At 53.8% G+C, this 24,098-nt stretch overlaps 11 protein-coding genes across 11 annotated transcripts; 7 read left to right on the top strand and 4 right to left on the bottom strand.

Annotated features, from left to right (window-relative positions):
* Positions 1–814: 814 nt before the first annotated feature.
* On the top strand, positions 815–1,504 carry CC84DRAFT_1096588 (uncharacterized protein; the record flags this gene model as incomplete). Its single annotated transcript, XM_018174676.1, has 1 exon — positions 815–1,504. A coding segment is annotated over one exon (690 nt), but the record flags the coding sequence as incomplete, so codon positions are not given.
* Positions 1,505–2,561: 1,057 nt separating this feature from the next.
* On the top strand, positions 2,562–4,425 carry CC84DRAFT_1095836 (uncharacterized protein; the record flags this gene model as incomplete). Its single annotated transcript, XM_018174636.1, has 3 exons — positions 2,562–2,703; positions 2,760–2,881; positions 2,929–4,425. 3 exons carry the CDS (start codon positions 2,562–2,564, stop codon positions 4,423–4,425), a joined length of 1,761 nt encoding a protein of 586 aa, XP_018033758.1.
* Positions 4,426–5,446: 1,021 nt separating this feature from the next.
* CC84DRAFT_1148735 (uncharacterized protein) lies at positions 5,447–8,458 on the bottom strand (the record flags this gene model as incomplete). The annotated part of the gene is made up of 2 exons (XM_018176649.1): positions 8,007–8,458; positions 5,447–7,886 (listed from the first exon to the last, which is right to left on the bottom strand). Exons 1-2 carry the CDS (start codon positions 8,369–8,371, stop codon positions 5,447–5,449), a joined length of 2,805 nt encoding a protein of 934 aa, XP_018033757.1. The 5' UTR covers positions 8,372–8,458.
* Positions 8,459–8,679: 221 nt separating this feature from the next.
* On the bottom strand, positions 8,680–10,063 carry CC84DRAFT_1165635 (uncharacterized protein). The gene is made up of 2 exons (XM_018178766.1): positions 9,024–10,063; positions 8,680–8,975 (listed from the first exon to the last, which is right to left on the bottom strand). Exons 1-2 carry the CDS (start codon positions 9,620–9,622, stop codon positions 8,828–8,830), a joined length of 747 nt encoding a protein of 248 aa, XP_018033756.1. The 5' UTR covers positions 9,623–10,063; the 3' UTR covers positions 8,680–8,827.
* A 125-nt stretch (positions 10,064–10,188) lies between these two features.
* CC84DRAFT_1206777 (uncharacterized protein) lies at positions 10,189–11,476 on the top strand (the record flags this gene model as incomplete). Its single annotated transcript, XM_018182058.1, has 3 exons — positions 10,189–10,277; positions 10,327–10,345; positions 10,397–11,476. Exons 1-3 carry the CDS (start codon positions 10,270–10,272, stop codon positions 11,474–11,476), a joined length of 1,107 nt encoding a protein of 368 aa, XP_018033755.1. The 5' UTR covers positions 10,189–10,269.
* A 431-nt stretch (positions 11,477–11,907) lies between these two features.
* On the top strand, positions 11,908–13,211 carry CC84DRAFT_1165633 (alpha/beta-hydrolase). The gene is made up of 5 exons (XM_018178765.1): positions 11,908–12,173; positions 12,226–12,322; positions 12,379–12,596; positions 12,697–12,828; positions 12,930–13,211. Exons 1-5 carry the CDS (start codon positions 12,086–12,088, stop codon positions 13,136–13,138), a joined length of 744 nt encoding a protein of 247 aa, XP_018033754.1. The 5' UTR covers positions 11,908–12,085; the 3' UTR covers positions 13,139–13,211.
* Positions 13,212–13,231: 20 nt separating this feature from the next.
* Positions 13,232–13,660, bottom strand: CC84DRAFT_1218719 (uncharacterized protein; the record flags this gene model as incomplete). Its single annotated transcript, XM_018183027.1, has 1 exon — positions 13,232–13,660. The coding sequence occupies one exon, from the start codon at positions 13,658–13,660 to the stop codon at positions 13,232–13,234; it is 429 nt and encodes a 142-aa protein (XP_018033753.1).
* A 693-nt stretch (positions 13,661–14,353) lies between these two features.
* On the top strand, positions 14,354–17,348 carry CC84DRAFT_1148726 (DNA mismatch repair protein). The gene is made up of 2 exons (XM_018176648.1): positions 14,354–14,582; positions 14,629–17,348. The coding sequence occupies exons 1-2, from the start codon at positions 14,430–14,432 to the stop codon at positions 17,236–17,238; spliced, it is 2,763 nt and encodes a 920-aa protein (XP_018033752.1). The 5' UTR covers positions 14,354–14,429; the 3' UTR covers positions 17,239–17,348.
* A 248-nt stretch (positions 17,349–17,596) lies between these two features.
* On the top strand, positions 17,597–18,626 carry CC84DRAFT_1094846 (DUF292-domain-containing protein; the record flags this gene model as incomplete). The annotated part of the gene is made up of 3 exons (XM_018174584.1): positions 17,597–17,620; positions 17,668–17,778; positions 17,835–18,626. 3 exons carry the CDS (start codon positions 17,597–17,599, stop codon positions 18,624–18,626), a joined length of 927 nt encoding a protein of 308 aa, XP_018033751.1.
* Positions 18,627–19,024: 398 nt separating this feature from the next.
* Positions 19,025–19,561, bottom strand: CC84DRAFT_1095848 (uncharacterized protein; the record flags this gene model as incomplete). Its single annotated transcript, XM_018174637.1, has 1 exon — positions 19,025–19,561. One exon carries the CDS (start codon positions 19,559–19,561, stop codon positions 19,025–19,027), a length of 537 nt encoding a protein of 178 aa, XP_018033750.1.
* Positions 19,562–22,820: 3,259 nt separating this feature from the next.
* CC84DRAFT_1248322 (uncharacterized protein) lies at positions 22,821–23,756 on the top strand (the record flags this gene model as incomplete). Its single annotated transcript, XM_018184260.1, has 2 exons — positions 22,821–22,840; positions 22,877–23,756. 2 exons carry the CDS (start codon positions 22,821–22,823, stop codon positions 23,754–23,756), a joined length of 900 nt encoding a protein of 299 aa, XP_018033749.1.
* Positions 23,757–24,098: the final 342 nt, after the last annotated feature.

The following is a 24,098-nucleotide window of genomic DNA, read 5'->3' as shown; positions in this document are numbered from 1 at the left end:
CGCCACAGAGCTCATATGCCTCGACCCCCGTTCTAAGCGCATCACTACGCACGTCTACAACGGCCAGTAGGACGTCTGCATCTTTCTCATCTGTACAAAGCCTGTCCACCAGCGTTTCGGTGAGTGACCCTAGAATACCTTACATCGCTTCTGCTGAAGCAGCGGAGCAGAGCCTGGTTCTCAGCAGTAACTCTGGGTCTACATCATCTTGGGAAACGTCAAGGACGCCTTCTGCACAAGGATCTCTGACCAGCGCCCTGGCATGGTCGAGCTTCGAAAGCACTTTTGTGACCCTCAATCCTACCTCGGACACTTGGACAAGGCGTCCGTTTCCTACGCCAGGCGTGAACAAGACGGAGGCGGTTGAACCGACGGCCTCGGTCATGGTGACCAAAGTATTGGCGTATGCGGACGCAGAGTTCAGCCTCGTTTTTCCAAAGCCTGATATCGTGACGAGTCACTCGTATTGGACTGGAACGTACCCATCGATGACAGGATCCGACTGGACTGAGCTGCCACTGACGACTCGCACATTGAGGCAGACCCCTCCTTCACAGTTGCCATCTTTGACATTGCTCAACCCCGAGGGTCAGCAGACTATGGTCTCTGGATTGCCCCCTTTAGCGAGCTTGTCTGCTAGTGTCACCGTAAGTGACAGAAGATCATGGGTCACAGCATTTGCTAACGTGGTGGTTAGATCTCAGAAGTGGCGTCGTTTGAGCAGCCGAGATCCAGCAGCCGCAGGTTGACGACACTGCAGACGGTGATTGTCACAAGCAGCATCATTATTGACGATGTGGCTACGGCCACGGCCACGGCCACGCAGACACAAGGCAAGATAGCAGCCAGGGCGACCGAGGAAGATGAAGCCGGGCCGACGTCATGTGGAGAGGCAGGCAGCTTTACGCTTAGTTTTGATGATTCGACTGTATCTGGTGAAGACGGCGACAGGCTCCTAGTCAGCGGCATGAGAAACCCATACCACCATCTCTTCTACGCCAATGGATTCGCTTACCTTCCCGACAAGTGGGAGCCATACGCAGCACGTTCGCAGCCCAACGTGGCCGTGTTTCTGCCGCTTGGTAGCAGCTTGCTACCCAACTCTCCGTTTGCAGGAACGATGCTCCCAGGCGAATTGGGTGCAGGTCCTCGAGCTTCGGTGGACGCGTACTGGTTCAACGCTCGGTCTGGATACTTTGGGTGTGCGCTGAACGGCATCACGCCTTGCACGCTCCGGATCTCAGGGTACCGGTTCGACGAGGGACTGCAGGGCGAGGTGCTGGTGGCAGAACAGAATGTGACGATCCCGCCGTGCTGGGGCTACATCGACTGCCAGCTCTCGCGAGTTGTGTTCAAGGAGCAATTCCAAGGGCTGTCTGGGATCCAGTTCAATGCGTTCACGTACAACCTGGGGATAGCACAGATGTTCATGATGGACGACCTGACGATGGACTGGTACAACAACTCGTGCTCTGCGGGCATCCTTCGCATCGGGCACAGTTAGCACAAGCTGCAGAACGGAGGTACTGTTTGGGGCTGATGCGACGCGGGCAGGGTTTGGGCCAGGCACATGAGGCACGAAGGGGATCGCTTCGCATGCATGTACGTTTGTCGGGGAGCATGTCGGAGGACAATGGGTAGCAGCACTGCGGCGCACATGGGCCAGGTGGCGGATCGTTGTGTAGATAGCAGATGGCCAGACAATGTGACGAGATTGGTGCAGATGACGAGGGCTCGCAAGGCGCAGACGACCGACTGCGGCGAAGGCCGGGGCGTGGTTGGCTGGAGGGCGTCTGCAGGCGCTCGCACGGGTGCTGGGCCTGAGACAGGCCGCGAAGGCGCGGCCCGGACGGCGAGCGCAGGCTTCGTTGCCGCAGCTCTGGCGGCGTGGGAGCGTGCCCGTGGTGCGTGGATGGGCGTCGGCGTGCTCTGCGGTGTCGCGCTTGGCCGCGCGCGCGTCTCTGCCTGCCTCGGCGGCTCGCGTGACGGCCCGCGGCCCTCTTAAGCTGGCAGGCCGCCTGCACGGGAAGCGCACACGGTGCTCTCTGCATGCGCCCGCTCGACTGCCCACGCTGCCCTGCGCCCCGACAGCGCCAGCTGCCTGCTCGCTCGTGCCCGGTGCCGTGCGGCGGCGCAACGACGCTCGCACGCGCTCGTCGAGCCCGCGGGCCCGGCTAGGCCGGTTCGGGCCTAGGCTGCCGTGCGCTCTTCGCCATCCCCACGCCCGGCCTTCTGCGCCCTCACGCCTCCCGTTGTCGCGCGCGAGGCTGTCGAGGTCGCCCGCACCAGCTCGCTCTGCCCTCGCACCCGCCCGCTGCCCGCCGCCCGCCGCGCCGCCTCGCTCGCCCGCTCCCCGCGCTACCATGACTGCGTTTGCGCCCCGGCAGTCGCAGTCGCAGGAACCGCGGCTCGCAGACGCACCCCACCACTCACCCCCACCACTCCAGCCAGACGCCTTCGCCCACCAGCTCAACCCGCCGCCCGCGAGCCTGCCCCCGAACCCTCGACCCATCTCCCACCGCGCCTCCGCCGACGCCAGACACGCCGCCTCCAACGCCGCCATGCCAGCCGCGGATGGCAACGCGCCCGTGCCCGTGCCTGGCGGGCCGCATGGTCGCATGGGCAGCAACGGACACGCCGCCCACGGAGCAAACCTGCGCGACATGGGCTTCGGCGGCCCGCGCAGTCCCCCCAGCAGCAAGAGTATGCTCCATGCGCGCCGCCGCCGTGTCGAGCCGCCTCGCTGACCCCGCCCCCAGGTACCTCGCATGTGCCGTGCAAATTCTACCGCCAGGGAGCTTGCCAGGCCGGCAAAGCCTGTCCCTTCCTGCACTCGGACGAGCCGCTGACGGAGCGCGCGCCCTGCAAGTACTTCACAAAGGTAGCCCGCTTGGCCTCCGCAGCCATGGCCGACGCTGACATGCCCAGGGCAACTGCAAGTTTGGCCACAAGTGCATGCTCGCCCACATCCTCCCCAACGGCCATGTCGTCAATCGCAACAACATCAGCGGCCACGCCCACGCCCATGGCCACGGCGGCGGAGGGCCCTTTGGCCGTATGAACATCCCGCACCATCCCGACCCCGCCCCCAACAGCTCCCTATTGTCCATGGCCCACCTCGCGCCTGCAGGTGCCCAGTTCCAGTACCCCTCCCAGGACGAATACCTCGCCAACCAGAAGGACCAGTACGACATGATACCCACCATCGACACCACCTTCTCCTCCCACCCTGGATCCAACTATGGATCACCCCCGAACGACAGCGGCCGCATGCCCATCTCACCCGTGCAGAAGGGCCTCAGCGTCATGGACGTGCAGCTGCCAGCTTCGTTTGACAGCCAGGGCGTCTCTCACATGGCACGCTACGGACCCGTTGCTTCCTCGGTTCCCGCAAAGTTCCTCACCGGCTCTCCTCCATCTTCCTTCCTCGGCGAGTCCCCAGCACTGCGGAACCTGCACGATTCGGCGTTTGGCGAAAACTCCCGAAGCATGGCTGCAGCACTAGGTTCCTCCCCGCCCGAGTCCATCGAACAGCCCACGGGACGTCGCATCATGCATTCCGAAATGGGTGCGCATCGCTCGAGGGGCATCATGTCCTCGAGTGTCGGTGCGAGACCCCCGCTTGCCATGAACGATGAATGGGACGATCTGGAGAACCTCGGAAAATTCGAAGAGGATCTGATTCCAAGCTCGCTAAACGACCTGCTCACTCCGCAGGAGAAGATGCGCCGTTTCTCACGCGACCACGGCGACAATGAGGGCAACTCCCTCTCTCACCGAACCTCTTTTTCTAGACTAGGCGCCTCTCCTACCGCATCAGACGCAAAAGCGGGATCTTCACCCTCTCGGTTCCAGTCGATATGGGGTAAGCGACCCACTCAAGAGTCTGGTTTCGAATCTGGTTCACTGGGCTCGCAATTTGGACATGTCGGCTCGCCACTCCGGAATTCCACCTTGCACCCTGGCGCCAGTCCTTCACTCCGGGCCATGGCTCGACCGCACAATGACGTGAACTCATTCGTATCTTCACCCCCACGGCAAGCCTCCATGAGCATGATTAGCCAGCAATTACAGCGTACACGTCTCTCGTCGCGTGCTTCGGAAGAAGGTGGCCCACCCAGCGTCCCTATACACCCAGGCATGAACCGGCTCACCTCCGCCCCCAGCATCGGAAGCCCAAGTGGAAGACTTGGCATGGACAGGACCGTTAGCAGCAGCAGTATCAATCGCGAGAGGATAGAGGAAGAGCAGGGCCTGTTCAGCATGGAAGAGGAAGAAGGGCTTGACGCCAAAGGCAGAGATGGAGCTTCGACGACTTCCAGCACGAGCAACAAACGACTGAGCGGACTGTCCTGGGGTAGCGGTGGCAAGGCAAGCCCGAACCTGAACCCTATAGGCGGACACAGAGCTGCAAAGTTCTCGTAATTACGGCATGATTTACCCCTAGCCAGAATGCCCGCCTCTGGAACATCCGCAATTCCAAGCTGGCAGTTGTTGCGCCCCAGCCCATCACCAACAATTGCCCTCGAGTTCGAACTCTCCATGACCGTTTGTGAGCCACAATCTATTGTTGCGACACCCCAGCGTCTCACGCAATTCACTCGACTTGTCGGCATGGTGTTGGAAAACTCGGCGAAACATAAGACGGCCACGTTAACTGTCCCAAACCATTCGCGCTCGACGGCAATTCGTACCCGCAATCTCGGCTCCCCTTCATGTCTTCTTTGCCTTTCAAACCAAAAAAAAAAAAGTCCAGCGACTTCGGCGAACCCTTGCATATCGGGCGTTCCTCTCTTTTCCCACCTTTGGCCCGGCCATCCCCGATTGTTTGTGTAACAACCCATACGATGCTTTCGATGATGCGGCCTGCATATGGTGCTCACACTATGCCACCGTTCCCTTGCGGCAATTGAACGAGGTACTACGATACGATAGGATATGAATACAAAAAGATTCTCGCAACTAAGTTTTGCGGCTCCGGCCGCGAACTTGACGGTTCTGGTGACAATACGAAAAGTGCGGATACAGGTTCCTGCGCATCAACTACTTTCAGCCACGACGGGAGGATGGGTAGCGTAGTCAAGGTGAGGAATCGTGGGATCAGCTTAGCTGTCTGTGTAGATGAGCTAGCTAGATATGAGACGCGTGACGAGAAGGCTCTTTGCTGTTCGTGCATGTATATCGGGTACCAAGAGCATCCACAATGAGAATGAATAGGGAACACAATGTCGAGTGGTCCCAGGTGTCGAACCTGGCACGCTGCAGACAACCCAGCTGCGAGTCTTGCCTTGTTGGCTCTGTATCGGACTGCTATCTCAACCCCTCATTGAATTGCTGCCAGACGTACCTTCTGCAAACGCCTACTGTGATGTACATGGCGGATCCTTCAACCGAAACCACAAAAGCAGGCACTTGTCCTTTGAGCCTGATGTCAACCTCATGAGACCTACTCTGCCTTCGCCGCAGCAATTTTGAGCACCTCACCCACCCCTTTCCGAAAGTTCCTCGGGTCCTTCCTCACACTCTGCCATATCTCACCATGCCGAGGCTCGCTCGCGATGCAGCGCTCAATCACCTCTGCCTTCTTCTCCTCGGTCCCGTGCTGCTCTAGGAACTTCCAGTACCACACCCAACCATCACCAAAGTCCGGGTCCAGCACCAACGCTTTCGTGAACCACGTCGCGGCCTTGTCTAGGCGGCGCTCGGCCCAAAAAATGCGGGCCACGACGATGAAGAGTTGGGGGTCCTTCTCCACCTTTTTGATGGCCTCGAGGGCGCGCGGCTTGCGCTGCGTGCGGGACTCCAGGTGCATGATCTTCTCAGCCCACAGGAGGCCGGATGTTGGGCACTCCTGCAGGGCGGCGGCCATGATTTTCTGGGCTGCGGGTACATTATTCTGCCGGCGCTCGAGGCGGACAGCCTCGACAAGGAGAGTGTCGTTCTTGGGATTCTGTTGGCGACCGCGATCCAGTGTGGAACGTGCTTTTACCACGGCGCCTTGCTTTTCTTGTATGCGAGAGAGGAGAACGTAAAGGATTGGTGACTTTGGGGCAGCCCGGGTGCCAATTGAGTACGCTTCTTGAGCTTCCTTAAGCTTGGAGAGTGACTCGTAAATCTGGCCTTTGATTGCGTGAAGCTTCCAGGACCCGGGCCATGTTTGTAGGCCTTGGTTGCAAATATCCAGCGCGTCTTCGTAAGCACCAAGCTGGCGCTCTAGGACTGCAGCTTTCATAAAGATGCGGTCCGTGGCAGCCGTTTGTCGCGCAATTTGCAGGAAGATGCGAGCCTGTTCGTAATTTTCGTCGTCGACTTCAAAATCAACCGCACGGGTATAAAGGTTTTCGTTTCCTGGAAGTTGTTCGAAACTCCGTCCGAGCACTTTCCTGGCACCCTCGCCATCGCCCGACGCATACATCTCTCGTGCGTACAACAACCACAAAGACTCCGAGGTCGGACATGCGTTTACCGCACGCTCAAGAATCTGTAGCAGAGCTTCTGTAGAGCCATGATGTTTTTCCAAATCGGCAGATGCATGCCATACGGTAGTGCTGGTTGGAAATTTGGACACAGCGTTGGCAAGAATTGCCCTTGCAACCTCGTATCGACCTCGAGCTTGTGAGTTCTTTGCATCCTCTAGCCAGACGTCCCTTCTGTCATCATCTTCATCCAGCTTCCACCCAATGGTAGCTTTGATGATAGCACCAGCCGTGACAATATCGCCCTCTTCTTCGCAGATCTCGGCCTGTGTTATCCAGTCTTCCCTACTCGGCATAGCGTTTTCCTTGATAAGTGCTTTGACTGCACGTTCCATGATTTTGTCGCACAGATTAACCTTCCCAAGCTCTTCTTGTAGACGACAAGCATGTACCCAGATAGCCCAACTCGTCGGGATAGCTTTACGAGCTGCGTTCAAAATCTGTTGAGCCTCTTCTGGTCCGCTAACACGAGCGTAAGAAACCCATAGCTCTTCTGACAGTTTGACAGTATCCGTGGCCTTGGCGAAGAGAAGCTTGACGCTCTCGATGTCTTCAGTATCGTTGATGAGGATCTTCCACAACTCCACGGATTGCGGGTTGTGATCCAAAGCTTGCCGAGTGACCTTTTTCCGTGCAGCCGGTGTTTGTTCCAGGTCGATTGCAGCTATCCAGAGCTTGATGGCTCTGGGGTTCTGCTTGATTCCCGAGGCAGCTATAATCTTTGCATTATGTATGTTCTCCTTGTTCAGGCGAATGGCTTCTTCCCAAACAACAATAGACTTCGGGCACATGTCACATCCCTTCTGTATGATCTTCTTCGCCGTGTGGATCTTGCCGGCGACTTCTTCTAGACGAGCGAGAGCGACATAACCAGGTCCGTTATGCACGTTCGTCTTGACGGCAGACTCTAAGAGAACACGAGCGCGATTGATGTCTTCCACCGGCACATCCTCTCCCATGGCTTGCTTCTTATCCAACGCTGTGATGTAACCACGCGGGTCGACCGATGTCGCTGTTCCAGAAGTAGTCGCCGTTTGTGTACCTGCTCCGTTTGAACCTGAATTTGCTGCCGAGTCGAGTCGTACTTGCAGGGCCGACTTTTGTGCAGCACCAATGGACGCAAAGTTGGTGATTGTACCTCCACCATCATCTGTCGATATAGATGTCTGCAACTCGCCTCCGGAATGCGCAGCCTGGATAACGCTGTCGGGCACTGCGTACGATCGTGCATTCGCCATGCGCGCTTCTCGCGCACGCTTCGCTTTGCCAGTCATGTCTCCGACCTCAGGCAACGCCGCCCACTCCTCCTCTGACACGTTGCCGAGCGCTCGTTTAAGGTCGGCAAATTGTAATTGGATTTTCGGGTTGTTCCTCTCGTACTCTTCGCGTTCTTTCTTTTCGCGGGCTTCCCTAGACGTCGGAAAACGGTCGGTATCTGTTCGTCCCAAGAAAAACGATGAACATTTGAACGAGTCATACTTGAAGGGCATGGGGAGAGGGCAGGGGTAACATGAAAATGGGGGTACTAACCTTCGTACACGCCGCCGCTTGTCCATCTTCTCGTCTACATCTTGGTATATGCGGTCTGCTTCATCGTCATCCTTATCGTAGTTCATGCCACTAGAAAACAAGCCGACTTCGTTATCGGGATCCTGAAAGCGCTCCTCGTCTTCGTCTTCCTCGGGCTTCTTCTCGACCACGCCGTAGGCTGATGGGGCTGCCTGGCCTAACGACGCAGCGCGTTTCGCAAGCATTTCCTTCATTTGTTCCTCAGAAGGTCCCTCACGCGCGGGACCTAGATCACTGCGCGTTGTGAAGCCCGTTGCGCCACGCCCGAGACCTGCAACATAGTTCTCGGGCGCGGGCATCGACAGGAAATCCCGTCGGCCGCTCATAGTGGGCAATCGTCGTGTTTGGCGGGCTCGATGCGTGTAGTTTCTGCGTTCGGGTTTACGGCGTCGAAGTCATGGGGGACACTGGTGTTGTTGGGAGTAGAAGCAAGTCGGCGCAGAAAGTCACTGGGCGGCAGTTGCGATCGACATAGTCACGTGTCAGCATAGGTGTAAGTGCTAGTCCAAAACGGGACACTAGCGCAACCTTCTGCACTTGGGCACTAATTGATGTATCGTTGGAGATATAACAGCATATTGGGATTTGCCTGAGGATCTCGAAGAGTCCTCGGTGACGCGTTTCAGACAAAAAACTCCGCATGTTAATATTGGTATAAGTCCGTACATGCTCATCCGCATCATGTCTATCATACATCGAGATGTCCAAAGCCCATACGCCGACTAAGGTGAGAAAGAGTGGTATGCCAGAACGTCAGGTACATGTGCATCCAGGACAGAAGATTATGCTGTCCCTGCAAAAACCGGGGCCTTCCCGTTTGTGGCTGTCTTTGACTCCGCTACGGCCTGGGGTATGGGAGGAACTGGTGGCACTGATGGAGACGGGGGGGCAGTTTGAATGGGTAGATCTGCGATTTTTAGATCCTTTATGCTGCAGCAGGTCAGATTGGTCATGTTTGCGCTGCGATAAAGACCTCACCTCCTAGCTCTTCGTATTTTCCCAAACCATTTTTTCAGTCCTCTCTTCTTGCCCATGTCATCTTCGTCGGATTTGGCTACACTGCTCGGTTGACTGACAGGACTGACCTGGCTATCCTGTACTCCGTTTTCGTTCACACTCAATTCTGTCTCGGTATCCTCGTCATCCTCTTCGTCGCTAAGCGGCGGTGCCCACCTCTCCACGTCGCCATTAACCACCACAAACCAGCCTACCTTTTCTCCGGGCGCAACTTTGTCACGCAGCTCCACCAGGGCGCTCCATGTGTCGCTTTGCACGCCCGCACCTCGCACCTCGTCAATGTCGACGCCCAGCTTAATCTCTGTCACTTGGTCGCACACGTATGCGTACGGCTGATCTTTGGTGATTTCATCGTCGGGATCGTATTGCTCGATGAAGCGCAAAGAGGGCAGATGCGCAAGTTGTTCGGGAAATTGCTTGCGAAAGTTCTGTGTGAGCTGCGCGGCGGTTGCAGGGGCCATGAGCCATTCGGCAGCGCAGTCCTCCAGGTTTTCGAGGATAATGTGGATGCGAATGGCGACGCGAGGCCAACGGAAGCCGTGGACGAGCCAGGTAGGCATTGCAGAGGCGATAGCTCCTACGATTATGACTAGCACGAGGTAGGAGAAGGAATTTCACACGGTAGCGGTGCGTCGATAGGCTCGCGGTGCGTCGATTCAGCTTGCAGGCAGGCGTGTATTGCTTCTGCGCGGATGGCCGGTCTGAGTCGATGGCTTCCTCAGTCTTAGGTTTTCGGTGTGACGCGCTGTTTCAGCAAATCTTTGCGCGGAAGTCGTACATGGTCGCTACAAGCCAGAAGCACACGTGGTGAGGTATGACAATTGAAGTCAAAGTTCCGAATGTCTTCCTGTCGGCGCGTCTCCACCTGTGACGAGCTGAGGTAATGCGATGTGCGTTCGAAGCAGAAGGTCACTACACAAAAGCCTAATAAGGATTGAACAAAAGAATGCAGAGCTGCCACGACTATCAATCAAGGTGTACGCGACGATGCACGCTTTACCGAAGGTGTGGCAGCATTGTGGTTCGGAGCTTGATGCTTGCGGGCAATGTACTAGTCTGTATATAGCTAGATCCTCAGTGACAGTACTCCGCACAGGCGCGGGGAAGATTGCCAGCAGCCACAACTTGCTCTCGATATTCGCCATGAGATATTAGTCGCCATTGACGGTCTGCGCTGCTTCTGCTTCTATAACGCGCTTGCGTCACGATGCCTCTGTAAGCCGGTGCCCGCTGTGATTGGGCTGCATCACTGACAAATAGCCAGCCATCTGCTCGGTAAGAAGGTACGTCCGCGTGCCGTCGCATAGAGCATAGCAATCCGCTGAAGGTCCCAGTCATGGAACGTTTACAATGCCGACAACATTGCGCGCGTGAAGGCCGATGAGGCTGCAGCCGCTGCCCGCAAAGCTGCCGAAGAACAGCGCATCCAAGAAATCGATGCCGCGCGACGAGCTGCCATCCTTCGAGGCGAAACACCGCCGCCGCTGCCGGAAGAGAATCCACCGCACAAGGACGAGACAAGCAGACCCGTGCGCAGAGATGGACACGATAAGAAGAGACGGAGGCTCGCCGGCGAAGACGACACCGACAGAGACATCCGTCTTGCAGCCTCTGCAGAAGGTGATGGCGGCGACGAACTTGGAGACATCGATGCCCGTCTAGTGAGGCTGAGAAAGCCTACTAGCGACGCTCCACTGATCGATCATGCCGGCAACATCAATTTATTTCCTGTCGACATAAAGGAGCAGATGAAGCGCGAAAGGAACGAGGAAGTCGAAAAAGAGAAGCGAAAGAAGGAGAAGGCGTTGGAGGATCAGCACACAATGCGTTTTTCCAACGCAGCTGGCCGAGGAGGGTTGGGACAGCAGCCATGGTATGCTTCGAGGAGCTGCAGGACTGCTGAGCAAGACGAGCCCATTAGCAAGGCACTTACGTTCCCGGATCTTGAAAACAAGAATGTGTGGGGCAACGAGGATCCTCTACGGAAGAAGAGAGAGGAATCGCGAATCACTTCGAACGATCCGTTCACCTTCATGCAAAGGGCCCAAGTGCAGCTCAAAATGTCAAAGGAGGGCAAGAAGAAGTGGGCGGCGGAGCGAGATCGGGAGCTGATGGAACTGAGAGCGGCACAGGAAAGGTCATCATGTCGAGAGAATCATGATAAAAAAAAGAAGCGTGCGCATAAGGACGATGATCGCAAAGATCGCGGTGCTCGCAATAAAGAACGGTCCTCGTTGCATAAGCACCAACCTATGGGTCGCAGCCGAAGTCGCGAGCGGAGTTATGAGCATTCATCGTCGCACCGACGTACTGAGAGGAGACAAAGTCTTAGTCGCGAAGAGGAGCGGAGACCGCGCGATCAAACCGGCTCCACGAATCGTCGACGCGAGCGAAGGACTTCTGATCGAGGATAGGTAGAGAAGAATATCAATTGACCAGGCAGCCAGCGTAATACGTCGAGGTTGCGACACTTGCGAGCCTAGCCATCAGCTTTGTATCGGCGCTCGAGCTCCTTGGTCTGTGTGGTCATCACGATATCTGGACTGTCGCAATGTCGAATCCTATTACTGTCTCTTACAATGATCTATCACTCGATATTGAGTAATATTCGCAATCACTGTATCTTCATATGATCGAGTCCAGCAGATACTAGGCCAATCCGCCCTGTAATACTTTCAAGACCCTCACAAGCGTTCCCTCGTAGCACCTTTCCCTAGCACCACCTATTACGAGGACCCATCCGGCCCGATGCGGTAGGAGCGGCTAGCGCTCTCCAAGATACCCTAGCTTCGTGCGTCATCCGCTGGAGCCTCGGCACTGATGTGTTTCCGCTGCCCCACCGAGGGGCATCTGGATGCTTTGTCCGGTAGATACGGCGAGAGACCGGCGAATCTATAAAGCCTGGTGACGTTTCATCGAAGTTGAACTTCAATTGCAAAGCCACATACCTTTCTAACTCTCCCTACTACACGCTGCGCTCGTACTTTCTATACAGTATCTTCAATCAATCTTGTTAACAACCCATGGCTTCCAATCCTCCCGGACGCTGCTGTGCTATCGGCGTGAAGCACGAGGGCGAGGCCCAGGGCGAAATCAAGAAGATCGGCGACGGTAGGAAGCTCAAATCATTACACAAGAAGGGTTACGAAGCTGATATGTGCAGTACGAACGTACTTTTCCTACCCTGAAAACAAGAGCACTCAAAACGCTATTGTGATCTTCACCGACATCCTGGGAATAGATTTCATCAATGTTCAGCTGTACCTACTTCCTAATTCATCAGCATTCCTGGGCTTCATCTGACATATGCAATTAGTGTTGCCGACCAATTCGCCGCCAATGGCTATTTCACCGTGGTCCCTGATCTCTTCAACGGAAATGTTGTTCCTGTCAACCCCCCGGCTGATTTTGATCTCATGAAGTGGGTTCAAACCGAGATGCCGCACCCGCCTAAAGTTGACCCCATCGTCGAAGCCACCATTAGGCATCTGCGCGGCGAGTTGGGCGTCAAGAGGCTGGGTGGTGTTGGCTACTGTACGTAACGCCCAGGTGCGATGTGATATCATGGACACTGACACAACGTACCTGTCCCCACCTTTCCCGAGTTGTGCTAATTTTGTGTCCGTGCGCCTAGGCTTTGGCGGAAAGTACGTGTGCCGATGGTTGAAGGAGGGGAAGCTTGACGTTGGTTATACAGCACACCCCAGTTTCGTGAGCACGGAGGAACTGGAAGGAATCAAGGGCCCCTTGAGCATCGCCGCCGCCGGTAAGTTGTCACTTGTCACTGTTTCAACCCTCCAAAAGATCTCGCAAGGACTGTGGCGATAGGTGGAGTAGATTCAAGAGCACAGCTAACGACAATAATAGAGACTGACCAAATCTTCCCTGCTGAGAAGCGTCGTGAGTCTGAAGACATTCTCCAGAAGATGAATGTACCCTACCAGATGAACCTCTTCTCTGATGTCGAGCACGGCTTCGCGGTACGTGCGGATCTGTCAAAGAAGCCAGCGAAGTTCGCGAAGGAACAAGCATTCCTCCAGGCCGTGGCTTGGTTTGATGAATACATCAAGCAGTAGAATGTCTGCAATGCCTTGGATGGAAGATGGATCGTGCGCATAGTAGCCACCACTGTTGAGAAATGAACTGCTTTCCAAATTTTGTCTTGTTGCTCACAGCGTCATGCGTCGTCGACGCCCTGTGGTGTGTTCATGCGTGCCGGCGTCGTTCGGTGTTTCCCGAATGTTGTTATCCTCGACGCCGTTATCCTCTGTTTGTTGAACTGTAGGCGCATAGTGCCCTTCGTTTGTTTCTGTTACCTCCTCTGTTATCTCCTCTATTCGCCGTTGCTCCTTCCCCTCCTTACCTCTTTTTCGCCTCCCCGTGAGTTCTCTCAGCCCTTTCACTGACCAAACCGCACCGCATATCCAAAGATAGATGAGGTAGAATAACGCCCAGGTGAGATAGGAGAGAACAATGAACTCGATAAGCGTTTCGAGAGCGAGCCAGGTATTCGGGCGGAGGTTGACGAGTTTAGAAGGGTGGTGGAGTGAGAAATGTGTGGTGTTTGCCGACATAGGTGTGGGTGCGGGTGGCGGCATGGTGTAGGTGCGGGTTCGAACGGGCCGTGGTAGAACTTGATAGCCGTTTTACTTGGTGCATGAATGAATGGCAACGTGGAAATGCTGGTGGGCAAGGCGTCTTATGGACTAGGCCGGGCCGCAAGTAAGGTGATGTGTGCCCAGGTGCGAAGTCGCTCTTGCCATCCAGATTTCCACGAAACGCAATACGCACTCGTCGTAGCTCTTCTTCAAAGATATTCCAGTACTCATCGCCGCTACATCGCACACAAACTTCCTCCAGAGGACTGGATAATTGTAGCATCAACACTGGGCACCTTCGTGAATGGAAGTGGCATCTCTCTGCCGACTCTTCCATTTCGAACTTACTTAACTTATCCCATACTTGAGGTAAAAGATTTGGCCATTATATTTGGCTGCCCCAAGTAGCCACATGACGTGTTGTGAGAGAAACCTGACACAACATGATGAGATCGGCACTGAGAAATGAGGTGCCTGGACCGACTCGTTTGGAAACATGAGAACCGAATATACGCCTTCTGATTAATTTCAGACCCTATATAGAGATACCTTAAGTATCTAGAGTTTGGACGTGATACTGTATCTCCAATGTCCATGTTAGTGTTATCTTATCGATAGCATGAACGGCGCTAAAGATGAAAGCGCGTCACGGACGTGCTCGCGTTGCGCGTCTCGCGTACATAGCAAGTGCGCCCCAGCCAGCTTACCAGTGTACATCGCTTTTGATTTTTCATCGAGGACTCTACTTTCGTCATAACTCCTCTTCAACATGGCGTCTCGGCCCGAGCTAAAAGAAGAAGATGAGAGCAGCTTTTGTAAATTCTTTCGCACATTGCCACCAAAGGACGATACCGTACGCATATTCGACCGAGGAGACTACTACAGCTCCCATGGCGAGGATGCCAAGTTCGTTGCCAACCATGTCAGTGCCTATCGACTGCTGTCGAGCACCCTGCTGATAGGACCAGGTCTACCGCACGACGGCCGTTATCCGCAAGCTGGGCCGCGACCCGGGCCTCGAATCCGTTACCATGACCGTCACTGTCTTCCGGAACTTCCTCCGCGACTCGCTCTTCAGACTGAGTAAACGAATTGAAATATGGCAGTCCTCTGGAAGGATGGCATGGAAAGTAGCGAAGCAGGCTTCACCTGGCAACCTGCAAGACATCGAGGAAGAGCTCGGTGGACAAGTGGAGAATGCGCCAATAATGCTCGCCGTCAAAGTATCGGCAAAAGCAGGTGAAGCACGAAATGTGGGTGTCTGTTTTGCTGATGCGAGTGTGCGAGAGCTGGGAGTGACGGAGTTCCTGGACAACGACCTCTACTCGAATTTCGAGTCGCTCTTGATCCAGCTCGGAGTAAAGGAGTGCCTCATTCAGGTCGATAACACCAAGAAAGACGTAGAGCTCAGCAAGCTCCGTACAATCGCCGACAATTGCGGCTGCGCGATAGCTGAGCGAAGTGCGGCTGATTTTGGTACCAAAGATATCGATCAGGATCTCCCGCGGTTACTCAAAGATGAGCGTGCGGCAGGTACCCTTCCTCTGACTGACTTGAAGCTTGCCATGGGCGCGGCGGCAGCCCTGATAAAATATTTAGGCGTAATGGCCGACTCCTCCAATTTCGGACAGTACCAGCTATACCAGCACGACCTGTCGCAATACATGAAACTCGATTCGGCAGCACTAAAAGCGCTCAATCTCATGCCAGGACCCCGGGACGGAGCGAAGACGATGAGCTTGTATGGACTGCTGAACCATTGCAAAACGCCAACTGGTAGTCGGTTGTTGGCACAATGGCTCAAACAGCCGTTGATGAACGTTGCCGACATCGAGCGACGACAGCAGCTTGTTGAGGCGTTTGTTAATGACACTGAGCTACGTCAAACGATGCAAGAGGAGCACCTTCGATCGATACCCGACCTCTACCGCCTTGCAAAGAAATTCCAACGAAAGGTTGCAAATTTAGAAGATGTTGTGCGCACATACCAGGTTGTCATACGATTACCGGGTTTCATCCAAGCTTTCGAGTCGGTGATGGACGATCAGTATCGAGATCCGCTGGATGCAGAATACACGAAGAAGCTCCAGGAATATGATGCATCGTTCGCCAAGCTGCAAGAAATGGTAGAGACGACGGTGGATTTAGACGCTCTCGACAATCACGAGTTCATTATCAAGTCCGAATTCGATGAAGGGCTTGGCGCCATTCGTAAACGTCTCGATAAGCTCAAACGCGAGATGAACGACGAACACGCGAGCGTAGGCCGCGACCTAAATCAGGACACCGAGAAGAAACTGTTCCTGGAGAACCACCGCGTACATGGCTGGTGTTTCAGGTTGACGCGCACTGAAGCTGGATGTATACGGGGCAAAAAACAATACCAAGAATGCTCAACACAGAAGAATGGCGTTTACTTCACCACGTCCTCATTGCAAGCCAAGCGACGAGAGTTCGATCAATTATCAGAGACCTACAACCGGACTCAGAGCGGACTGGTAAACGAGGTTGTAACGGTCGCCTCTTCGTACATCCCCGTGGTCGAAAAATTGGCAGCAGTTCTGGCGCATTTGGATGTTATTGTCGCGTTCGCACACGTCTCTGTCCACGCTCCGACCTCTTACACGCGGCCTACGATGCACCCGCGTGGTACGGGAAACACGATCTTGAAAGAGGCTCGCCACCCTTGCCTGGAGATGCAGGATGACGTTTCCTTCATCACCAACGATGTCAGTCTTGTGCGTGGGTCGAGCGAATTCTGCATCATAACAGGTCCTAACATGGGCGGAAAATCGACATACATCCGGCAAATCGGTGTTATCGCGCTCATGGCACAGATTGGCTGCTTCGTTCCGGCGTCAGAAGCCGAGCTCACCATCTTTGACTGCATCCTCGCTCGTGTCGGTGCGAGTGACAGCCAGATCAAGGGCGTTTCGACATTCATGGCGGAGATGCTAGAAACCGCCAACATCTTGAAGTCGGCCACGAAGGAGTCGCTAATTATAATCGACGAGCTCGGCCGTGGAACAAGTACGTACGATGGTTTTGGTCTTGCATGGGCTATCTCGGAGTATATTGTCAAGGAAATTGGCGCGTTCGCTCTGTTTGCTACGCATTTCCATGAACTCACTGCGCTAGTCAAGACATATCCGCAGGTCCAGAATCTTCACGTTGTCGCCCATATCTCCGAGGGCACAGAAGATTCGGGTAGCGGTGTGCAGAAGAAGCGTGAGGTAACGCTCCTGTACAAAGTAGATGAAGGCGTGTGTGATCAGTCTTTCGGCATTCACGTCGCTGAGCTTGTTCGCTTCCCACAGAAAGTCATCAACATGGCGAAGCGGAAGGCAGACGAGCTGGAGGATTTCTCTGGCAAGCACGAGGATGGTTACGTGCAGGCTAGTAAAGAGGAGGTTGAAGAGGGCGGCCGCCTGCTGAAGAAGGTGCTGCTGACTTGGAAAGAAGAGGTTGAGAGTAAAGGCCTGACAAAAACACAGCAGGTCCAAAGAATGAAGGAGTTGGTACTGGGCGAGGACGCACTGCTGACCAATCCTTTTTTCAAGAGCGTGCAGGCGCTGTGAGACGACAGCGGGCGGAAGAAGAGGCCAGGTATGGCGCGCAAAGATGCCTGGGGGAGCAAAGATGCCTGGGAGGGCATGCATGTGTACTGGTACAATCTAAGAGATACCACATTATGAAGTAATTATACGCACGAGATGCGTTTGCAACTCACCGCGAGATCTGTACATGGTTCAAATAATTCGTGACTCGTCTGCATGGCCCCCGGGCTGACCCCACGAGTCATGCGTCACGGGCGGTTCGACCCCGCTGTCGTCGCCGCGCCCAGAGACAACATCCCACTTGCGCCAGGCTTCCGCTCCACGCAGCCATATACCACATTGCGGCTATACTGCGGAGCACAGCGTGCAGGAAATCAGAATGGCACCCACGCAGTCTCTCGTCGTACGTTCCTCAACCGATGCTGCGTTGCCTTAAGCTAACTGCCGCAGAACAAGCTCAAGGTGCAGCTCAAGCTCTCCATATCCCGCCTGCGCATGGTCCAGCAAAAAGACTCAGCGAAGGCCAAACAGCAACGCCGCGAAATGGCGCAGCTTCTCGAGGTATGTTGGCCCTCCTCGGCTTGCCCTCCCCTCGCAAACTGACCATGCGGTTGCAGGCTGGCAAGCTCCAATCGGCGCGCATACGCGTCGAGAACATCATCCGCTCCGACATCACCACCGAGCTCCATGAGATCCTCGAACTCTACTGCGAACTGCTCCTCGCGCGTTCGCAGCTTCTCGATCCTCCGTCCTCTCCTTCAACCCCCGCCAATACCATACCGCTAGACCCTGCGCTGGAGGAGGCTGTAAGGTCCATCATATACGCTGCACCGCGCACGGAAATCAAGGAGCTACATGCTGTCCGGGCGCTACTGGTGGACAAGTTTGGCAAGGAGGTCGCGCTGCCCAGCATGGAAGGAGAAGGCGTCGCAGAGCGCGTGGAAAAGAAGCTACGGGCGGAGACACCCAAGCCCGAGCTTGTCGATGCATATCTGACCGAGATCGCGCGGTTCTACGGCGTACCTTATGGGGAGCCAGAGCCTTCGCAGGATGATGAAGAAGAAGACGACGATGAGCCGTCAGGCGGTATCGCAGAGGAGAACCCCAAGGAGCGAGAGCCCGCGCTCGAAGCCGACCCAAAAGCAAGCAGGAAAGAGGAAGAGGAAGAGGAGTTGGTCAAGGCTACCCCACCCAAGAAGTTTGGGCCGCAGAGTCCGCTGCGAGTCGTGCCCCCGAGCCCAAGTACAGACAATTTGGCGCCGAAATTGAAGCTACCAGGCTCAGCGGCCGCAAAGCTGAGTGCGTCCAAGTTGGAGGCAAAGAAACCAGCAGCGAAGAAGGAGGATAGTTTGGGGAAAATTCCAGATGTCGATGAGCTGGCGAAAAGGTTCGCTGCTCTCAAGCGGTAATTCGGCGTCATTGATTTGGCATGCATGGCGTCGGTGGGTGTTTTGATAACAGCCTTTATTAGACTGGTCTTGGTGCAGACAGCTCGTTCGATCACGATGCCCTCTCTTCTCTGGACCCTATACAGCATCATACCGACCTCCCAAGTGTCAGACTGTGCGGTCAGAACGCGTGACTCCTTTGAGCAGCGCTAGTCCAGGCACACAGCTCACCAGGCTCGTCGTTGGACAAGAACCATGAGGACCCGACCAGGCCCAAACACAACGACAGCTTCGACATGGTCCTCAACGAACGCACAGTCTACTAGCCCAAGAAAATTTCACATTGCAATGTACGGATGTGTTCCAAGTGTAGGTACAGTGTTGATCGCTGCTCCACCTGCCCAGACGCTTCTCAACGGCTAGTCGAAACAAACCTTCGTCCTCCACCAGAACGTTCTATTCGAGTTGGGAATGTCCTCGCCACTTCTCCCCTCGGGAAATGCCCACCAGTCTAACGCATCCAAGCAATGCTGCACATGCTTCTTATCGATGTCTCTCCCGCAGACATGTTTCCCAGTATCCTTTGCCTTTATGTATCGTTTGACTGCAAGAATACAGTGAGAGAAATGGAATAGCTCGTCCGTAGGTACTCGGTTTATCGCGGGACTGCTGAGCCACGTTTTATTGAAGTAGGACCCGTTCAGACGGATCTGATTCATCTCTGGATATCGCTTCTGTATCCAGTCCTGACAGTGTCGCTCTTCATTATCGAGAAGACGGATCGGAATGATGGCTTGATCGTCTATTCGGAGCGTCCAGAGGGAGGGGTCGCCAGCGTAAGAGATCCACGAGGTAGCGTTGGACGCATTGACTGCAAGTTGATATTGGGGACCGATGCTTCCACTAGTATCATACTGCCGCCACGAGTGAAAGTCATCTACTCTATGTGAAGCCATAACATGGATCGCTACCAGCACAATAATGGCTAAAACAGTCGCTACAACAACCAAAGCCCACGCGTAGTACATCGCCTTCGTTCGTGTAGAGCCACCTGTCGGGATCTTTGTGTTCAAGTTCCGCCGGGCTGTCGAAATAGCGTTGGATTGAGTGGGTAAGAGGCCAAGGCGATGAACAAGTCGGTCCTCATACTTCGCTAGGACAAGCAGTGTCGAAGATCTTGATTCTCTTTGACGCTCCCTCGACTTCTCGTGCCATGCATTGCACAGGAAAGAAGTCTGCGAGTCGCCCTGGTCAAAGAAATCTAGTGCAATAGTGATTCCGTCTTCGATACTATTGGTAGTTGATATTGACGACAACGAAGCCACTAGGGTGAAGGTTCCATAGCGCTGGATTTCGAATGCCGAGATGGACGACCTATCAGACAAGCAAACCTTCTGGAGAAGGTCCCTTAAACTCAGATTGTAGCCATTTGCCGGTTCTTTCGAGCAGTATAATTGATGTATGAACGTCTCTGGGCTAGGATCCAACGCTTGGTAGCCCGCTCGCTGGTTTTTGGGCCGAGAGAACATGATTGAGTTAGGTGGAGAAGATGCCTATGGGTACGTCAATACGGGACGGATTGGTATGCGTGCCGGGTTAGCCAGATCTCCGAAGTGTATTCCGAAGTCTAAGGGTTTGAGCAATGCAGATGCAAAAGCGCAAAATTTCAACTCTGCCGATACCGGATCGCACTCAGAAGGATCCCGATCATTTTAGGAAATCATCCTAATTCGTCGCGGAGAGGATACATGCTGTGGGCCACTATAACCTGCAGTATATGACGAAATAGGTGCACGGAGTTCAGCCATCCATGACTGGGGAAGAAAGACGATGACTCCGATTGGGCTACTGACGCAACTTAGAACACCTAAGTTCTATACAATGCTCGCCCGAGAGGAGGATTCAAGTCACCATGGCCGTCTCATGCCAGGCCCGGAATAGTAGAATGGACGACCGACCCTGATTGAAATCTATATGGGTAGCGATCAGCATTATATTCCTGAATAGCATCAGAACCGCAATATGGAATACGGTGGAGCGTTTCGATCCGGAGCACAGAGGCGAATTTCTGCACAGGTGTCAAGGACCTGCAGGTGGCGCTCGTATTCAGATCACATGATATGTGCCTCACTCCCATCCCTATTCAAATGATGCGAATCCTGCGTATTCGGTCATGCGACTATTCCAAAGCTCTGCATTGAGCACACATGCTCGGTAGAGCTACTATAGATCACTAAGCAGATTTTTTTAGGATAGATAGTCACGCATGCCTACCCACCAACAAACATTCACACAGTATTTAGAAAAGTGGCCTATTTTTGCAGCTCACGCGTTGCTTTTGAGACTCCATAAGTTTTCCTATAGACGATAAAATAGCAGAACATTTGAGGCTAAGAACACTGCACTAACGACGCACAAGTCTGCATGCAGATCCTCATCCTGATGCAAGCAATACAGCCGTGTAGCTTCACAACTGGCCAGAAACAGCCGCTCAATATATATTACACGAGCACCAAGAAGCATGCTGCCGAAGTCCGCTGTTTCGTTGATCTCACTGAGAATGAACCGGCCCGATGGTCTCGGTGAGGGGCTTCAAGACCTTCCTGACATATAAAGGGCAACTACTAGCACAAATATCAATAACATCATCCAAAATTGCGCTTGAACTCCTAATTTTGTCTCCAACTGCAACTTATGCCCCTCGCCTCGAAAATGAGACTCTTCGCACTCGTCGCTATCATTTCCACGGCCGTGGCCTTTCCGTAAGTTCACGTTCTCCTTCTAGTGTCACGGTTTAATAGTAGGATAGAACATCATCGGAGCCATCTGTGCCCTGCACCTCGCTCTTCTGCATTACCAAAAGGATCCCTGAAGCTGCCCCACCTGAAACAGGTTGTGGGTCAATTCCATGGCCGGGTTGTATTACCAAGCGAGATGAGTGACCTAGGGACTGTCGTATTCTCTTGTTGGGTCCTTTCCGTCACAGCGTTGCAGACATGGTGAGAATGAATGTCTATATGGATTTCGGTGTTTGAAAGGGCGACTGGAACTCTGCTCTGTTGACTTCGGGCCGCTCTTGTTTGTGTGTTTGCTTCGAAAGCCAGCGCAAATCCTCCAGGTACCATACTTTAGCGCACTTTCTTCGGTGTTCCACTAGCAAATATACTCTTCAGGATCCACCAACTTTAAATCATGAACAGAAACACGTAAGACATACAAAATGCCTTTCGTGAGCTTGGACTGCTGAGGAGCTTGGCCTCCTGACTTTTATTTCGTGTGATGCATCAGAGTAGTTCTCAACAAGCCCGTCCTTGTCAAATCCGTTAATTTTCTGTTGTCTATGATGTACAATGATCGTGTGTATCCTCCAATTGTTGAGCTACTATATTCACCTAGAATTTCTAACGAATCTAAAGAGGTATGCAAAGCCCAACGTCAGTAGAACATCCTCTGGTCCGAGCCAATTCCATGCCAACGTGATAATAATCACAAGGACCTTATTGAGTGCTAAAATCTATCTTTTTAAAATCCTTTAAATTCACATTAGTCTCCAAGAGGACATTTTGTGATCAAGCAAGGCGTATGTATAAGTTTATACGCTCCTAGGCGGATACAAAGCTGGGAACGAGATGAATGCAGCAAGCCCCCATATTTACTCACAAAAGTCGATTCTCCTGAATCAGTGGTATGGGTTATTGGGTGCATCATGTAGGAAATGGTGAAAGGCAAGAGTGGCAGTTTAGATAATCCCACGCTTCAGTCGTGTGTTCGATCTCAAGGGCTCAATTCTTCTACATATAAGACCATAGTGAAATATCACCCAATGTCCAAAGTATACAAATTTTCTGCTCTGCTAGAAACGATGGGCCATCAACAACTAACTAAAGTCTGCTGCATTGAATAACAAGTATTTCCGGATAGTGCGGACTACGGCAGGAAGCACCTGGATGCGGGTTACATTAACCAGGCCGTCAGTGAGGGTATGTGTGCGACCGACCTTCCGTATGAGAAAGCATTTCACTCCTGGGCACTGACCAATGACAACATGCGCATAGTATACAGTGAATAAACTCCCGGAGACCATGCTTATATAAAAACGCTATCCTGTGAGCTACAGAGGTTGACACCGCCCTCGTCTGCCGGCTGCATCAACCGTCGACCACATCCACACCCCAGCAACTCACTGGACGACACTTGACCATATCACCATTCGGGATGTTCATCGAGATTGTCCGGTACCACGAAGGTATCCGCTGAAAGGACCACACTAGCTCAAGTAACATCGTGCCTCCACCGCCGAAGCCTCACTACTCCTTCAAGAACTTCCCACTACTGTCAGGCTCCCGTGAGGTCGCGTTGTATCCTTCCCTGGGAACTGGATCACACTCGCACAAAATTCAGTATGGTCCATCGTCTTCTACGCCAGCTGGACCAGCTCAGAACGTCTCTTGCTTCATAGAGTACATTGGCGTGAACGGGAAGTTGCCTCAGGAAATCCGCGAGGCCATCTGGGAGATGGCGATGCGCGGTGGCAAGTACAAGGCAGATGCGCGTGTCCATTGGTACTTTGGAGCTACAATCAATCGGCATCTGAAAGACCCTGTTCAGAGGCGCCGTTTCTACGATGCTCGGATCGAGCGGCCAAACTTTTATTCCCCCACTCTGCTTCCTCACCAAGCAGACATTCCCCGAGACGTTCGCTGTATCATCCGATGCTCAAAGGTCATGGTTGCATCGTTCCCAGCCAACCAGTATCTTCGAGCCTGGCTAGCCACGGTGCCCCATGGTGGCCTACGCCACGTTCGCCACCTCCAGTTCGACTTCTTCGGCTACTTCCCCACCAACATTCCAGTCAATTCCGATCTTGCCCTTGCAGGTGCTTGCCAGGGCTTGAAGACCATCCGTATGTCGTTCCGTGCTCAGGACCTGACCCACTTCAGCAGGGTCGACTACGTCGCACGGGGAACAGATGAACTCCTGAACCGCTACAAGCTCGAGCGGCTTCTGAATTGCAACGACTTGAACAAGATCTTCTGGCATTTGCGTTATGATCAAGTGGAGGCAGCCCTGCAGGCTCTTCAGGCTCTGGGTTCGTGGTTCCGCACGGAGTTTGCAAAGCAGAAGCAGAGCGTGGTCTGCGTTTACTTGTAGATGCACAGTGTCTTCTATTTAGGACGATAACGAACATGCATAAAGATGGTCCGATCGAATCATTTAACATGAAGCAACTGTTAGCTTTGGATAACACGAACACTTTGTGGTCCTAATCGACGATGAAAGTTCGCGTAACTATTTCGTTCTAACGGGGAATATAAGGAAGGTTGGATGGGGTTAGATGGGGGGTATGCTTGCAAGTGAAAACAGTGTGTTCTGACGTGGGTTGATCCCGCGTAGGAAGCAGCATAAGTTGGTTGGATTGGATCGCCCATCTCAGACATCTGAGTATGAAGGTCGAGAGCTTGCATGGGCAGAAAAAGATTCATGTGCCTTCAT

Source organism: Paraphaeosphaeria sporulosa, assembly GCF_001642045.1.
Source record: "Paraphaeosphaeria sporulosa strain AP3s5-JAC2a unplaced genomic scaffold CC84scaffold_7, whole genome shotgun sequence".
Classification (NCBI taxonomy): domain Eukaryota; kingdom Fungi; phylum Ascomycota; class Dothideomycetes; order Pleosporales; family Didymosphaeriaceae; genus Paraphaeosphaeria; species Paraphaeosphaeria sporulosa.
This window is presented reverse-complemented; position numbering and strand designations above follow the sequence as displayed.